Source organism: Fusarium subglutinans (assembly GCF_013396075.1).
Source record: "Fusarium subglutinans strain NRRL 66333 chromosome Unknown NRRL66333_c0000026, whole genome shotgun sequence".
Classification (NCBI taxonomy): domain Eukaryota; kingdom Fungi; phylum Ascomycota; class Sordariomycetes; order Hypocreales; family Nectriaceae; genus Fusarium; species Fusarium subglutinans.
The window spans coordinates 26,257-42,368 of NW_023502089.1; the positions used below are offsets into that span (position 1 = coordinate 26,257).

A 16,112-nucleotide genomic window follows, 5' to 3' on the forward strand; every position below is an offset into this window, starting at 1 on the left:
CGGTACTGTACAGTACCTAAGTGCCCTAAATCCGGTCAGTCCGCTCAGGTCCCCCCGAAGCCTTACTAAAACTAAAACCCAAAGGCAACACCAACAAAACCACGTCGGTCGCAGCCGATGCAAATCCTCATACTCCCATGAAACGACCCCAGTTTACGGAATAACAGTGATCAAGCAGCTAAAATCCGTAGAGTATCAGGGTCGGATTTAGCGAGTCAGCGGTTTCATAACCCCGTAGAAATAGGTCGGCAAATCAATTGGCATTACTTACCGAGCCTGCCAAGAACTGACCATGTCGTCCTTGCAGGGCACTTATTGGCCGAAGCTCATGCCCAAGCCACGCCAAGGGATCTAAAGTTAAGGTTTGGGTTTCCGAGGCCAACAGTTGCTTATGAGAGGCTTGGGAGACGAATCATCGATGAGTGACCGCGTAATTCATTGCTTCGGACGCCGAGTCGAGTAGTACAACACGCGAGCATGGCATCCCCATCATGGCTTGGCATCATGGCTTGGCCAAGCACCTCAACGCGTCATAGTCGCTTGATATCTTTTTTTCTTGGTGTTTGCTGCAACTATCAAAACCCATCATGTCTCCCGCCCTTCTCCGAGGTTTGACGGTTGTACACTCTCAAGCCTTTGACGTAGGCACTATACCCTTCCCCTGACTACCCGACCTATTTCGAGGTACTGTTTCTTCTTTCACGAATCACTACATATTCCGTGATGCTTCGATCACTTGCTCTCACAAGTTTCCTCGCCGGCCAATCGCTACGAGCCGCCGCTCAGCGCGATCAGGTTAATAACAGCAACCTTGACCCATTGAAGTTCAAGAGCGACGGAACATTCCAAATATCAGTCTTTTCAGATCTCCATTTCGCTGAAGGTACGGTATTGAAGCTACAACAACTGACACAAAGTCACTGACCAAGATCCAGATGCCTCGTCAATAGGCCCCGAGAAAGATGCTAGGACCGTCAAGGTCATGGGCGACGTGATTGATGCCGAGCTGCCAGACTTGGTAGTCCTAAACGGCGACCTGATTAACGGCGAATCAACATTCATCCACAACAGCACCGTGTACATCGATCAAATTGTCTCTCCGATGGTAGATCGAAACATGACATGGGCTTCAACATACGGAAACCATGATCACAATCGCAACCTCAATGGAACCGCCATGTTGGAGCGCGAGCATACATGGCCTGGATCTCGAACAGACTCGATGGTTCCAGGAAAGGATGCTGGAACAACGAATTACTACCTCCCCGTATACGCATCGAACTGCAGTTCAAACTGCACACCCGAGCTGATACTCTGGTTCTTCGATTCCCGAGGTGGCTTTTACTACCAGGGCGGTGCTCAGCCTAATTGGGTTGATAAGAGTGTCGTGGAATGGTTCAACGAGACCAATGCTGATTTGCGCGAGGAACACGGCAAGAACATTCCTTCGTTAGCCTTTGTTCACATTCCCGTGTACGCTTCTCTGATGCTGCAGAACAACGGCGTTGATGAGAACTATCATCCTGGTATCAATGACGAAACAGTCATTCAGCAAGGTGCGGGGTGGTGCGCAGACAAGAAGGGAGGTTGTGATTACAGCGACCAAGATCTGCCCTTGATGCAAGCTCTAGTTGCGACACCTGGCGTCATTGGCCTCTTTTCCGGCCACGATCACGCGAACTCATGGTGTTACAAGTGGGAAGACAAGGTTGGCGATATGGATCTTGCTGGCAACGGCATCAATCTCTGCTACGGTCAACATACTGGCTACGGTGGCTACGGAGACTGGATCCGAGGCGGTCGCCAAATCGTCGTCACACAAGAGGGCCTTGAGAATCTTGAAATCGATTCGCATATTCGCCTCGAGTCGGATGAGGTCGTTGGACAAATCTCTTTGAACTCGACTTACAACACTGATGCATACGCCGCCACTCCGAACCAGAAGACCTTCCTCAGCATCGCGAGCTCTTCTGCACCGACACCTTCGACAAGACCTGTTTCTTTAGCGACGCGTTTTGGATTACACAATGCTTTCAGTTCGTCTTTGATTGTTTTCACAGGAGTTATTACATGGATTATGTGGTAGAAATAGCGTTCAGATTTTATTGCATTTAGAGTAAAAATTATAGACAATGATTCCCCCCAGCATGATCATCTCGTTCCTCGCCGTGTCGGCTGTTCCCGGCACGCCTGGCCCTTAGTGAAAACTATAGGGTTTGATTTGAAATAAGAAGAATAAGAGGAATAAGAATATGCAGTACTTGTCAAGGGATAACTGCAAAAAGAGAATTCTATGATGAGACTGGGACTCGAACCCAGGAGGATTGCTCCACCAGGAAATTAGTGTTAAGGTTAACCTTAACCTGGCGCCATAACCAACTCGGCCATCTCACCCAAGCTAGTGCTGATGTTCAATATCGCTCGTAGCACAAACCAGATCCCTGATCGACAAAGGCTCCATTGAACGGGACTCACCATTCAATCTTGACCTATTTGTTCTAATGCTTTGACGAAAGGAACGGTATTTCTAAGTCTTGTTCACTTTAAGTTGTGCTTTAGATTGTATTTACGGGACGGCATTTAGCCGCCAAGTTGAACCGTGAACCTTGAACATGTGTTGTTCGAAGAAAAAGCCGGTGAGATCAGAGAACAACCACCGTTGTCGCTTTATTCAATGCCATGCAAATAATTTGAATGGTCATTCGTTGTTTCACTCTCTTAGGCCTGCATTGCACGAATGAAGTATATAAACCTGTCATAAGTTTCATGGTCAGTATCCCGCCCTCCATAAACATCCATTCCTCTCAAAGTTTCTGCAACTATATAACAAAAAGAAAGGAAAAAGGATAACAATGTCTGTCATGTCCCAAGACGTTGTCGAACACTACTACAACGCTCACAAGCTTGCGGAGACGATTGAGGATTGGGCAAACGGTGTTAGTATTTCCACAGAAGAGATGGAGTTCGTTAAGCCCACCAATCCTGAGGCCAAGATGCCTCGCATAATCGACATCTTGCTCCAGCGACACGAAGAAGCCCGAGCTATCATGGATCTAATTGAGGAACAGCTTCTGAAGCTCAACTATGAGATTCAACAGAAACAAGTCACTGAGGCCCCTTCTTCTAAACACGGTGGCTCGAGCGATGGAGGAGGGTCCAAGCGCGAGTACCTCACCGAAGACTCTGAGGCCCAACGTCTCCCGTCGGAGGAGATCTGGCCGTACATTCCGTTAGGCAGCGATTCTGAGGACTCGTTCAAAAAGAGGATGAAGAAGGGAAGGAAGAGACCCAAGACCGAGGAAGAGAAGAATCGGCATATCAACAAGGTCTTCATACGGGAGAATGGAATTCTTCCGTTATTGGATCCTGATGCACAGCTTTGAGGCTGGACTGGGGTTGTTCTTCATGTATCTAATCAGGTCGAGTTGGGGTTGGAGCTCTAGGATAGCTAAAAGGTAAGTCGTAGAAATAGAATTTCGGTAAGTTTTGAATCGAATCTATTGATATAGAGAGGGGATTCCACAGACCAGTTAGTCGTACAGTGTCCAATCGGGCAGGGAAATCTGGAAGCGGCTTGTGGAGTTGCCAAAACTGACCTGAAGTGGCTACTCAGCTCGACCTCAACATCGTCTGCCAAGATCCGTAGCAATGGATGGTAGTTAAAAAAATGGTGAATTGCTAACGAGGACGGATATGACGTCAGACGACTCTAGCAAAAACAAGGATATGCCAATAGCACTCATTAATGGCAAATCCAGAATTATGCACTAATAGCCTTATCGTATGACTAAGTATCGTGGTCTCTCCAATCAGACCGTGCCGGAGGAAATGCGGCCAGGCGGGGTTGGCCTGGCCTGGCCTGGCCTTGTTCTCTCAAGTTCAAGACGGAATGGGGTCGCTCAGTCACGTACGCTCTGTCTCGTTCCAGCAACACGACAGCCCAGTCCAGCCGAGAAATCAACAGCCGACATGCGACACACGGAAACTGCCTGTATCAACCTTTCAGCTAGCTCAAGTCTACTCGAACCAACACCATCATTCTACCGCTTCTCATCTCACTCCAATACTCGCCCATCATTTCTCCTTTGGGACTGGCAGCTGACCCCAGCAAAATCTCATTCCTCTTTTGCCCCTCGGAGGCAAATTCTCGAGAACAACTAAGCCCTTTGAATCTACACTCGTTTTTATTTATTTTTATCTCGAAGTCCTCATGAGCAGTTCAAATAAACCTACGCGAGCACAAGAACACCAAAAGTCTAACCGACTGTTGCTCCCCAGAAAGCTCCAAGACTCTGATCATGAGCCTCAATATGCGCCTCTCGATGTCTCCGACATACCCAGGGCATCCTTGACATCAGTCGCATGCAACAACTGCCGCGTCCGGAAATCAAAGGTTTGTCCTGCCGTATCAAAGGATATTAGTGTAATGTATGAGTAACAGACTTTTTGATCTCTAGTGTGATGGTCGTAAACCAACATGTTCGGCCTGCGCGAGCCGAAGACAGCATTGTGTATATCGTGCTGAAGTTTCGCATGAAAAGATGATAGAGCTGCGAAAGGGCTCTAAAGATCTCTTTCAGGCATTGGAGCTCCTGAGGACAGCCCCTGATGAGCAAGCTCAACATCTGCTGGAGACATTGCGCAGCACTGATTCTGTATCGGAATTCTTGCAACTTCTTGACTCAGACATCATAAAGCCACCTTCTCCAGCCGACCCCCTTGCCACCAGTCTTGCGGGAACTTCAGCGGATTCAACAATGGAACTGGACCTAAACATGCGATTTTCTGGTGTGTTTCCTGTACTGGAAACTCTTGACATCAAGGATGTAGATCTTGGTCTACTGGCAATTAACAAACGGGCCCTCGCATCTTCGAATCAACAAGCGACAGCACCCTTGACACCTTTCTCGCCAATAGAATCAGATCAAAGATCGGAGACACCCACGACTTCTGAATCCTTCTCGACGCCAAGCGACACCACTGGAGATACTGGCGTTGACCCTCGGCTAGAATCTCTTCAAATATGGCAGTGGACTTCCATACCTATACCCGAAAGCCTGGCTGCGCAGGCAATATCTTTCTATCTAGCCAACGAACACCCTCTACTAGCACTTTTCGATGCTGATCTATTCATCCGAGATTTTGTGGCAGGTGGAGGTCGCTTCTGCTCACAACTTCTCGTCAGCTCACTTCTTGCCTGGGCCTGCGTAAGCTATTCCCCTTGCCCTTGACTAGACTCTCGCTGACACGGGCAGGCTTCCTACTCTCAGTTTGAGCCACGAGCTCAAACACTCTCTCTTGCCTTTTTGAGAGAGGCCAAGAGGCGATGGAAGGATCTAACAGACCATACTGCTATCACTACGTTATCATCAGCAATGCTTCTTACCCTTACTTGTAACCAGAATGGCCAAGACAAAGTTGGTCTGTTCTATCTCGACGCCAGTGTAAAAATAGGTTATGAGCTTGGTTTGTTCAGTGATGATGGATCATCAGTACCTGATTTCAACGACGACGACGAAACAAGGACAGCAGCATCGTTTGCTGCCTGGGGTGCCTTTGGCTGGCACAGGTTGGTATCATTGCCCCGACCATCCAGACATACATACTGATTGGTTGTAGTCTCCATTGTATCAACTTCCGAGCAAAACACCGAATAAGACATCCGCCATCTTTACCTATACCAGGAGATGTATCCGGGCCGCCCCTGAATGACCATATGGGAAGCACGTTCACATGGATATCCAAGTTCTGGGTCATTATACATCAAGCATTTCGTGACGACTATAGCCACTTTAGCCGTCTACCAATGTCGCACGCCCATCGAATGTATCAACTATTACTTGAATGGGCCAGTATCCTTCCAGAGAACGTACAGAGGAGTGAGAACTGCCCTCACCATGTTCTGGTGCTACAGTGAGTCGAGTAGAGTCCACCTGAAGGTTGTCAACTGATCGTTGCAGTATTTGGTACCAGACAGCAGTGATAGACATTTGGCGCCCGTTCCTCGGTCGTAGAAGCTATGAAGACGCCGGGGGAAGCGAACTTGCCACTGCCACTGCCACTCACGAAGCATCCGTCCATCAACTCAAACGGCTTATCTATCTATACAGGAAGCGATTCGAGTCAACAAACCTTACCATGTTCATCACCCCTGGACTTCTCACACTCATCAACGAGGTCTTTCGAAATCCCGGTACATCCGACGCTCAGTTTTACTTCATTTTGGCGGCGCGTGGATGCTTGTCGATAGCATCTTGGTGCAAGGGGCTCCGAGGTATTACAGAGGGCTTGATGACAATAGGGTGGCAAAACGGAACCTTCAAACGTGAAGGTTGGACAGACAACAGCATGATTGAGGACATCAGAGCTACAACACGGGCGCTCAACCAAGAGGGCACGTATAGCAGTCTTTACCCAATCAACCTCGACTCAACGAGTGAGAGCATGGACGATATAGGCATGGAAGCCTTGGCGGGCGAATTTCAGAGGCTGAGTTCACAAAATGAGCCCACGCGCGGGAAAGAAGTCGAGATGACCAGTGAGCCTAACGTCTGGAAGGGAGACCAACGAGACTTGGACTTGACGTTGACTGAGGCGACGGAAGAGGAGGAATACACTTAGTGAAGGCATTGTATAATTTTCACTGAGCGTATGGACTAATGAAGGAGCGTTGGCGAGCTGATTGATAGCCAATTAGTATGGCGAAAATAGACTGGCTCGTCTGTATAATCTTGTATACAGTTTAGAATACCCGATATTAGTCGAGAGAGCGCGACATTGCATATTTACGCTTATTAATCTTTGATGTTTATCTGAGCCAGCTGAAGATGCTCATCCAGCCGGAGAACCGAGTTATCCCTCCCTACAAGGTTTACTTCTTGTGAGTTGACATTGGTGAATCCCACAGTCTTACTGGCAAAAGAAACAGTGGCGGAACAATTGTCAGCAAAAGCTGACGAGCACTTCTCACTTGGCTCCGCGGAGTTCAGCCAGGGTAGTGCTTACGCCCCCATCTATTCTCACCGAAACCTCATCACTTCCAAGACGAGAAACAACACTTGCACAGCATACTTTCATCAATTCAACTCAATATGGCCTCTGAAGACTCTGGAGGATACTTTTCTGTTTCCACTATCACAGTGAATCCGGACAGAATTGCCGAGGTATGAGCCCCATCACACTGTTATGCCCAGTCTGTTTTCTCAATGGCTAGGCCCATGCGTGTCTGGCCGAAGTTGCCGAATCGACCTTGAAGGAACAGGGGGCCAAGATCTACAGGTTCTACAAGACTGAGGTTAAAGATGAGTTCGTCTGCATGGAGAAGTAAGTCCTTCAGGTATGAGAAGCACGACTGTAGCTGACTTCAATGCTCAAGGTTCACTGATCGAGACGCGTATGCGGCGCATGTTAGTTCGGAGCATGTGAGGGAATGGGCAAAAAAGTACTTGGATTCGGGCATTTTTGTTGGGTCTTTTGAGTTCCATCCTCTTGCGAAGGGAGGTCCTGGGGCTGGTGGTTTTGATCGGCCTTAGTCATTGAATGAGTCGGGGACAGGGACATCGTGCTGTAGACCTGACCAGATCTCCGAGGAATCGTCCTCAGCTTTCTGTTCCAAGCGGTTCCACGGTGCAACTACATGTTCCATAGAAATCTAGCAACAGCTTTGGCACCAATCGTTCGACAAATAATACTCATCGACATCATGGTCACGTGTTGGATGAAACCTGTCCTTGCTTGAAGACGGGGGCATTGACATCATAGTGCCACTTTTCCAATCGCCACCCAGACAGATATCATATCAACTCATGAAGAGAGAACAGAGCGGTTTCTGAATTTCACTAACTTCAATAGTCTAAGTACCAAAACACTTTGTTGAAAGCATAACACAAGTACCTACCACCCAAGATCACACTTAATCATCTCCCAAGACATCCAAGATGGCAACCGAAAGAACGAATCAAGAAACCCGCTCAACCGCCGGTGATCAGAGCGACCATTCTAGCGAGAATGAGTCAAAGCAAATGACCCGAAATTCACAGAATAACACAATCGATCGATTCAACGCTGGATCTCAAGGAGACATCAATCAGCCCCAAGGCCAGCAGCCTGTTCAATCAGCGAATCAAGAGACGGGAAAGAAAAGCAGCGCGCCTCGTGTGAGATTGGATATGGATCTCGATGTTGAGTTACAACTGAAAGCGAAGATCCAAGGTGATCTTGAATTGGCTATATTGTAAGTCTAACAAAACTTGGAACTTGCTACAATGAAGCTAATATTTCTACAGAGAGAACTAAGATGATCGATCAACCGGTTTTAGTTGCGGAAGGTTTTAGGAATGGAGTAAATATTTGTATTATGAGCGTGGCTTAATGAGAATGACATAATTATTTTCTGTCCCTTATTCCTTTACCTGTATCATCATTACTTAGGTATTTACTTAATGGCGATCCTCTCAGGGTACCTTAGCTGCAAGATGCGAGCATCACGTGAAGATATCTGTCTCTTTTTCTCTAACCGTATTTGTCAATTCTACTCCGCGGACCCGCGGCTTCGACCCAACATCTCCGCTTCATGAATCTGACCCTGCCAATTGATCGCTATCCGATGCCGATGCCGATGCCGATGCGCGCATGTCTCGCACGATGAAGCGCAATTACTCCGGAGCACCTATCATGTCGACGTACAGGGCATCTCGACTGCCAGTTTCATGCCGCCCTTGCCGCGAGAAAAAGCGGCGCTGTGATCGCAACCAGCCTTGTTCGAACTGTACCCAGCGGCATCTCACGTGCATTTACGAGAATGGTAGTCGAGCAACCAACTCTTTGGAGAGTGAGGCCTTACCGGAACGGAACCTTGGTGATGCTTCAGTCGACCAAAGCGAAAGCACCTCCGCCTTCTCTCCTCTGAAACAGTTGGACCTGTCAGTCAGCCTGTTCCTAACATTCACTCCCTCGCCGTGCTAACGGCACTAGAAACAAGAAAATGCTTGACAGGCTAACAAAACTAGAGAATGCTGTCTTTCCAAATGAAGCTCAAGTATCGCAGCTTACCCAGCCAGAATCAACCTCCTCCCGTACGAGCCCCAAGAATGACTCCTGTTACGTCAGTCCGCCCGAAGCTGATCATACCATACAGGCCGCAAGCTGTTCAACTGCTACAATGAGGCCCCCCTAAACAATAAATCTGCTTCTATCAAGGCGCGCTTAAACCATTTGACGTCGAATCTTCCGCCTGCCCATCAAGCACATCTGCTGTGCGAACACTTCATTCACACCATCCAGCCTACATTCGGTGTTCTACACGTACCATCGACTAGATCACTCGTTTATAGCTGTATGCGCTTTGACACACAAGTCCCAAAGCTTGACGAGCTGCTCATGCTTTTCAGTATCTTTGCTGGTGCGGCCTTGGCTTGGACAGATGAACTTCTTAATAGGCTTGAAGCCACAAAAGCGAACGCTGTGTCAGCCTTCGACTGTTACTTACACTCTGCTCTGTCGATCATTGAAGACGCTGAAATACCACTACTGCCCTCGGTCACTGCTGTCTCAGCCATATGTACGCTCGCGCACGTGGCCATCAACTCCGATGATATCGTCCCGATCAAGGCCTTAGGTCTCAGAAGCCGATGCTACAATATGTGCCGTGAAATGATGATTCATCGCTTAGACAGCCCGGCAGCACAGAAAGAGCGAGAAATAAGCCCGGCCAGCAACATTGACTTGGAGGTTCAGAGACGTATATGGTGGAACATGGTTGCCTCTGACTGGTAACGCATCCTTTCTATCATCACTGGCCGATCTAGCTGACTCTCCCTCAGGTTGACCTCGTTCTCTGGGAGTTCCCAGGAGGGTATTTACACATTCATCCCGAGGCTGATGAGAGTCAAGCAACCGCGTAACGTCGACGATGCTGAGCTCACCATTTCAGGCGACATACCCAATTTGTCTATCTCCGTGCCAACAGACATGACATTCTTCTTTCTGCGACTCAGAACGGCAGAAATATCTCGTGAGATTATCGATGCGATCGCACCCCTGGCCGACGACGCCCCCGAAGAAGACTACAGAGTCATTCTTCAGCTTGACAGAAAACTGCAAGATTTTGTCGACGGTCTTCCCGTGTTCTGCAAGGCCGACCCCGAAAGTATGCATAAATCCAAGGAGATCTGCGAATTGAGGCCGTTTATCTACTGGCAGCGGATCAGTCTCCATCTCGGCATCCATGCACGCATTTGTCGACTTCATCGCCCTTACCACCTCGCAGCGTACTCAAATCCTCGATATTCTTACTCTCGAACCACGATCCTCGCATCAGCATACAAGATCTTGGAACTCAGACGCATGATGGACGACCCGGTTGCCAAGCTTCACTTTCGACCAGAGAGGTATTGGGTCATCTTTTTGCACGTCACCTCAGCCGCTGTAGCGTTGGCAGTCGACCTATCTCACGATCCTGATGCCCCCGACGCCGAAGCCATCAAGGAAAAGGTTAAAGGCGCGTACGAGACGTTGAACAAATCGAGGAAGAACGCAGAGAGTTTGATCAGAGGTATCGAGAAGAATATGGAACAGGTCATGGGGACTCTGCAGAAGCAGCGTGCGAATGCGATGACATCAGCTTCGCCGGCTGGAACATCAAGCGCGAACTTGGATTCGGTTCCTGAAAGTGCTTTCACAGACGTGAATGATATTACAGTGGGCATGCAGGAAGACAGTTTCGGGGACGAACATTCGCACCAGCTCTGGTCAGACTTTTTGGCTGCTGTGCCTGACCTCGAAGAGTTCCAGTGGACTTCTCTTCTGCAAGACCTCGACTTTGATCCTAGCAACTTCAGTTAAGAAGTTGGAAACGTGGTGTTAGGCAGGTTGTAGCATGAAGTTACTATGGTGCTTGTGTTGTAGGAGACAAGAGATAAATTGGACAGTTCTTTATTTCTTTAGTACCATCTAAACCCTTTATGACGGAGATACCCAGTTCCAGTCTGCGTGGGGGTATCAATATTAGGACTCTGCATTCCCATGCCATTATTTGACGTCGGTACCTAATGTATGTCTGGACTTGGAGATTTGTGCTATTATAAATGATCATTTGCTATGGTTTCCTGCTGTAACAAGCGGAGTTGAAGTTAATGCCCGATTAGCCCGGTCCGGTACACAGGCTTTCACGGATGGCCGAAAAGGGAAATACTCGACCGCGGACTTCCGCACCTGACCTCCGACACATGGAGTATATAAACGGCAACTGCAATTGTAATAAACAAGACAAAAACACTTTAAAATCTCATCAATCAATCTCAAAAAGAACAATGAAGAAAACAAAGGCAAATACCCAAAACTACAGGTTATCAACCAAGCTAACCTCTCCGCAGGCCATCATCATCGGCGGAGGCCCCGCGGGTCTCGTAACCGCTCTACGCCTACAGCAGCAAGCGAACGTGGATTGCACAGTCTATGAGCTCCGATCAGCACCCTCCACATTGGGGAGCGCCATCGGCATCATGCCAAATGGTCTGCGACTTCTTGATCGCTTGGGAGTTTACTCAGAGCTCAAGGGGCGCGGAAGTAGCCACTCCAACATGACTATCCACTCTATAAACGGAGGAGTCCTGGGACGAAGAGACATGGTTGCTGCAGCAGAAGAACAGACTGGTTATGGGTACATGAGAATCAAGCGAACTGATCTACTCGACACCTTGTTGGAAGCCGCTGCTGAAGCTGGTATCGCGTTGCACTACAGCAAATCACTCATCTCCATCACAGAATCGGCTGATTCAGTCACCGCGACCTTCTCTGACGGGACCAGGGATACGGCAGACTTTCTTCTTGGCTGCGATGGGATTCACTCTGCTGTACGACGCCTGCACGTCGATCCAGATCAAGCACCTGTATACACGGGGATGTCAGGCCTCGGCGCACTGGTCCCAGCTTCATGTGTTTCCGAGGCAGCTCGACAAGAAATGAGAGGCATGAATGTCACAATGACACAAGAGGGTATGTTTGGTGTCATGACATGCACTGCCTCCGATGACGAGATTCTGTGGTTTTTGTCTAAAGAAGTACCGCTGCCGGACTCTGAGGACGCCCGTAATGGATGGGAGCTTCATCGACGGGAGGAAGTGGAGGGGTTTAAGGCTCAACTTCACAAAACTCTCCAAGATGCGGGTGGAGAATGGGGCCAAAACTTACGAGAGCTTATTGGCAGTACGACAGCTGTGAAGTTCTACCCGATTTACAAGCTACCCACCGGAGGAAGATGGTACAAAGGAAGGACCCTCCTTCTCGGTGATGCCGCACATGCTATGCCACCTCATGCAGGCCAAGGAGTATCGATGGCATTTGAAGACGCGTTCCTCCTTGCTCGTCTTCTCGAGAAGGAACTGTCTCTTGAGCATGCATTCAAGCAGTTTGATGACATCCGGAGACCAAGAGTTGAGGATATTGCGAGCAGATCTTCGGGAAATGCTAAGATGAGAAGAAAGACAGGGCCATGGGGCTTGTGGCTGAAGGAGACGGGACTTTGGCTGTTTATGCAAGGAGCTTGGGCGTTTGGTATGGATCGCTGGGGTTCAGAGACGCAGCAGATGGTGTACGACATTGACAAAGTCAACATCTGAGCTAGCTAGTGTTTTCATTGAGTTTTGTATTATGGGCTTCGAATAGTTAGTGAGCATTTGATCGCATATTACTTATATTTCCAAATTGTACGCGGTCAACGAGGGCCAAGGCGTGATAATCATCCTTCAGTAGAGTCCTTCAGTAGACGCATGACTTCGATATCATCTTGGCTGCGCATGGATCAACGCTCTTCCGAGCAGGGCCCCCTTGGAAAATATTGGGCACGAATCCTACGTTCAAAAGTAGAAAATGCCGCAAACAGTTCTTGTTTTCTTTTCTTCTTGATTAACTGTCGCCTTTGTCCGTATATTCGAGGCCAGTGGCACTTAGGCCAGTGAGAGATTCGCCGTTGAGGTCATCTACTCCTAAAAGTTGACATCTTTGGGCAAAATAAGGACCAGCCATCAGGGAAACCCAGGTTCTGTTTTTTTTTTAAAAAGTAAGTCTTCTTATTATTATTTCCTAAGTCCTCCGACCGTCGATGATGAGATCGAAACAAATACTTCCATGGCTATGACCACATATGATTCAAATTGTTTCCGTTACACAAGCTGAGACACTCAACACATCGATCCTTGGATTAAAGTCCTTATCATCCTCATACTGACTCGTCGAACCTACATATCCGCGGTCCATTGCATCAAGCTGGAATAAAAGAATCTGGCAACTTGGTCACAGGTTAGCGAGGATTTGACTACTAAACCAAACATCTGAAAATCGAAATTGCACATGGAATTATAAGGTTTCCTCAAATGTAATCAACTCGTCAACGCCGTATGGATGCTGTGAACAAGAAATGTTTGAGAGGCTCTGGCCATGGCCCTTATGAGCTCTGTTACGCATCTGGATGCACGAGTCGCATTGAGACATATCGACAAAGGTGGATATCATCTCGCTCAAGTGAACATACACATTCATCAATGATTTGCATGTATGACGGTCAATTGCTTTATATCAGCTGTGAAGTTCTTGAATTCTCAAAACTTGCAGGATCCGTCGTTTGTTGCCATCTTCTGTGTCCCCCCCCCCCCCAACATGAACGAAGTTTTCTGCTCATCTCCTTCAGAAGTCGCAAGTGTTTACCTCCCTTCACAGTCGCGAATTGCCGGTGGTAGGTGTATAATGTCAATGCAGAGGCCCAGTCTCGCTCAAGCACGCAACGATGCCCGCAATAGCAGCCAGGGTCCCGTCTGGGTTCTTCACTCGCACCGTGTGCAGTCCCAATTCCTTAGCGGGGTAGTCATTTCCACCCGGAAAGATGGCATCTCCAATGAACATGATCTGCTCCAGGGGAATCCCACTCGCCGCCGAGAGCTTCTTCAGCCCGTAGCCCTTGTCAACGCCCTTTTGCGTGATGTCGATGGAAGTCGCTCCGCCCATGTTGATCGACAAGTCTGGGAGTCGCTTGTACAAATCTGCCTGGATAATCTTTCGCTTCTCAAAATCGGGATCCCAAACCTCCTTTGCCGACGGAGGCGCTTGTTGGCCGAGTGCAGAAAAGGTGATCTGGCTGCCTCGATCCTCAATGCGCTCACCCCAAGTCTGCTCTGGCTGGAAGCCCGTTGCGTCGAGGGCAGCGTTGAAAGCCTCGATGATGTTCTTCCTCTGCTCCTCGCTGAACAGTTCCGCATATTCAACCTTCCACTCATCGCCCTTGTGCGTGTAGAGCTTTGTGCCGGTGGTAGGCATGAGCCAGAGTTTGGACAGATCAGCTCGCGCGGGAAGACGGCTCGCGACTTGTTTTTGGAACTGAGGCCAATCGCCGCCTGAAATGACTGCGACGTGGGCGACGGTCAAAAGATCGGCGAGGGCTTCGCCCATTGAGTCGAGAATTGCCTGCTTACTCTCAGCGAGAGTGCCATCGAGGTCGAATGCGACAAGCTTGATCATTTTGTTTGTGATTTGGAGTTGCTTGGTGGGTGAGAGGCTGTGTTGTACTGATAAGAGTTGACACGGTGTTGTGAGACTGTGAGTTCAGCTAAGATGAAGGTACGCGCGTTCCGTTTTAGGCCGGCTGCATGACTAAGAACAGCAACCATGATTCTCAGAGAACAACGCTTGGAAACAAAAAATATCGAGCTCATCTGCGGCTCCAAAGGAAGTAAATGACTTAGATTAGGTGCTGTTCCTCGAGGTGATAATAGGATTGTGTGAAAATTGTATTGTTTTCATGTCGGATTATCATTGGAAATATGACTGAAGGTAGAAACGCGATGCCGTGGGTGGCTTGGCTGTTAGCCGATCGGTCGGAGAATGTTACTCTTTGACAGAAAGGGCGCCGGTATGCTTTGTTATCAATGAGTTTCGTTTATCTCAACAAGCCTGATGATATCTTATCATTAGAGTTCATGAAGGATATTGGCTCAAAGCTCGTCGCCCTTCCATGACGAAGACGGCTTCTAAGCACCATGTTGGGGACAACAGACACAGTAAGAGAATTTAAGAAAGGTAGACTTTTATTCGGAGGAAAACAAAGACACCAATAGCTCTTGAGGGCCGAACCATTCAGGATCTGATGAAATTGCACGGCAATAAATAAACATGCAGTGGTAAGAGAACGGGCTTAAGTAAGTACATTGACTTTTACGGCTATCATGCTTGCACCAACTTCCATTGATTAGGTTAGTTTGGGAATATGACTGTATGTCCGAAAGCCTCTCTCCTACGACATACCGATGAGGTGTTGCATCTTTTGAGAGGTTATTGTGCAGGAAGGGGATAACAGTCTGTATATGCAGGCAACCGAAGGCATGATCACAAACACCCTTCATCTTGTAAAGCCCATGCAGATTTGCTGAAATAGGCTGTCGTCGGTGTCGGAATCAAAGTTGGCAAGATCGATTCGACATCATTGACGTTTAAAAATGTCTCGCTTTTGTCTCTCAGTTAGACGAGGCGGCGTAAACAAACAGCCTTGGCCCTTGACCAGGCGTGGAGCATCGGCCTCGGCCTCGGCCTCGTCCTCTTGTCTTGAGTTACAATCAATGACCCAACTTTTAAGCATGTCCAAGTTGGCATCGAATGTGCCTTTGGGCTCAACCCACTCTTTTGGCCAGCGCAGTTCACCATCCGTGGCCTCAGACAGTGGAGCAAGAATTCCCAGATCAATGATAAAATCCATGTTGATGCCCAAGCCTACAAGGATATCGTTGAAGTCTGCGTCTTGCTTTTCGGCCATATCCTTCATCTGTTTGAGGAGTCGCTGCATCTGCCGCGCCATAAGATGCCAATTTCTTTGGACGCGTAATATGAACATTGCGGTTGATGTGGTGAGACCAGGTGTAATGAGACGAAAAGACAGGCAGAGGTGGAAGAGAAGTAATTGAGGATCGTCGGGGGGGGGGGGGGAAGAACAAAGTGGCTTATATAGTGCGACAGTATAACAAAGACATCTTTTTGTGTTTAGACCCTTTGTGCAATTCAATTATTCTATGAACAAACCTTGTGGCTGAAAACAATATGGTTTTACTCCTGAACACGACCGGACTTGCGAA

General features: G+C 48.3%; 8 protein-coding genes across 8 annotated transcripts; 6 read left to right on the top strand and 2 right to left on the bottom strand.

Annotated features, from left to right (window-relative positions):
• Window positions 1-723: 723 nt before the first annotated feature.
• On the top strand, window positions 724-2,201 carry FSUBG_2858 (DNA repair exonuclease SIA1; the record flags this gene model as incomplete). Its single annotated transcript, XM_036680676.1, has 3 exons — window positions 724-883; window positions 936-2,082; window positions 2,147-2,201. 3 exons carry the CDS (start codon window positions 724-726, stop codon window positions 2,199-2,201), a joined length of 1,362 nt encoding a protein of 453 aa, XP_036541446.1.
• Window positions 2,202-2,852: 651 nt separating this feature from the next.
• FSUBG_2859 (uncharacterized protein) lies at window positions 2,853-3,383 on the top strand (the record flags this gene model as incomplete). The annotated part of the gene is made up of 1 exon (XM_036680677.1): window positions 2,853-3,383. One exon carries the CDS (start codon window positions 2,853-2,855, stop codon window positions 3,381-3,383), a length of 531 nt encoding a protein of 176 aa, XP_036541447.1.
• An 827-nt stretch (window positions 3,384-4,210) lies between these two features.
• FSUBG_2860 (conidial development fluffy) lies at window positions 4,211-6,621 on the top strand (the record flags this gene model as incomplete). The annotated part of the gene is made up of 5 exons (XM_036680679.1): window positions 4,211-4,393; window positions 4,458-5,207; window positions 5,256-5,569; window positions 5,620-5,913; window positions 5,961-6,621. The coding sequence occupies 5 exons, from the start codon at window positions 4,211-4,213 to the stop codon at window positions 6,619-6,621; spliced, it is 2,202 nt and encodes a 733-aa protein (XP_036541448.1).
• A 470-nt stretch (window positions 6,622-7,091) lies between these two features.
• On the top strand, window positions 7,092-7,532 carry FSUBG_2861 (conidial development fluffy; the record flags this gene model as incomplete). Its single annotated transcript, XM_036680680.1, has 3 exons — window positions 7,092-7,163; window positions 7,214-7,323; window positions 7,376-7,532. 3 exons carry the CDS (start codon window positions 7,092-7,094, stop codon window positions 7,530-7,532), a joined length of 339 nt encoding a protein of 112 aa, XP_036541449.1.
• Window positions 7,533-7,937: 405 nt separating this feature from the next.
• FSUBG_2862 (uncharacterized protein) lies at window positions 7,938-10,842 on the top strand (the record flags this gene model as incomplete). Its single annotated transcript, XM_036680681.1, has 5 exons — window positions 7,938-8,233; window positions 8,808-8,921; window positions 9,011-9,103; window positions 9,333-9,770; window positions 9,822-10,842. The coding sequence occupies 5 exons, from the start codon at window positions 7,938-7,940 to the stop codon at window positions 10,840-10,842; spliced, it is 1,962 nt and encodes a 653-aa protein (XP_036541450.1).
• A 467-nt stretch (window positions 10,843-11,309) lies between these two features.
• FSUBG_2863 (salicylate hydroxylase) lies at window positions 11,310-12,617 on the top strand (the record flags this gene model as incomplete). Its single annotated transcript, XM_036680682.1, has 1 exon — window positions 11,310-12,617. The coding sequence occupies one exon, from the start codon at window positions 11,310-11,312 to the stop codon at window positions 12,615-12,617; it is 1,308 nt and encodes a 435-aa protein (XP_036541451.1).
• A 1,126-nt stretch (window positions 12,618-13,743) lies between these two features.
• Window positions 13,744-14,508, bottom strand: FSUBG_2864 (eukaryotic phosphomannomutase; the record flags this gene model as incomplete). Its single annotated transcript, XM_036680683.1, has 1 exon — window positions 13,744-14,508. One exon carries the CDS (start codon window positions 14,506-14,508, stop codon window positions 13,744-13,746), a length of 765 nt encoding a protein of 254 aa, XP_036541452.1.
• A 958-nt stretch (window positions 14,509-15,466) lies between these two features.
• On the bottom strand, window positions 15,467-15,874 carry FSUBG_2865 (uncharacterized protein; the record flags this gene model as incomplete). The annotated part of the gene is made up of 1 exon (XM_036680684.1): window positions 15,467-15,874. The coding sequence occupies one exon, from the start codon at window positions 15,872-15,874 to the stop codon at window positions 15,467-15,469; it is 408 nt and encodes a 135-aa protein (XP_036541453.1).
• Window positions 15,875-16,112: the final 238 nt, after the last annotated feature.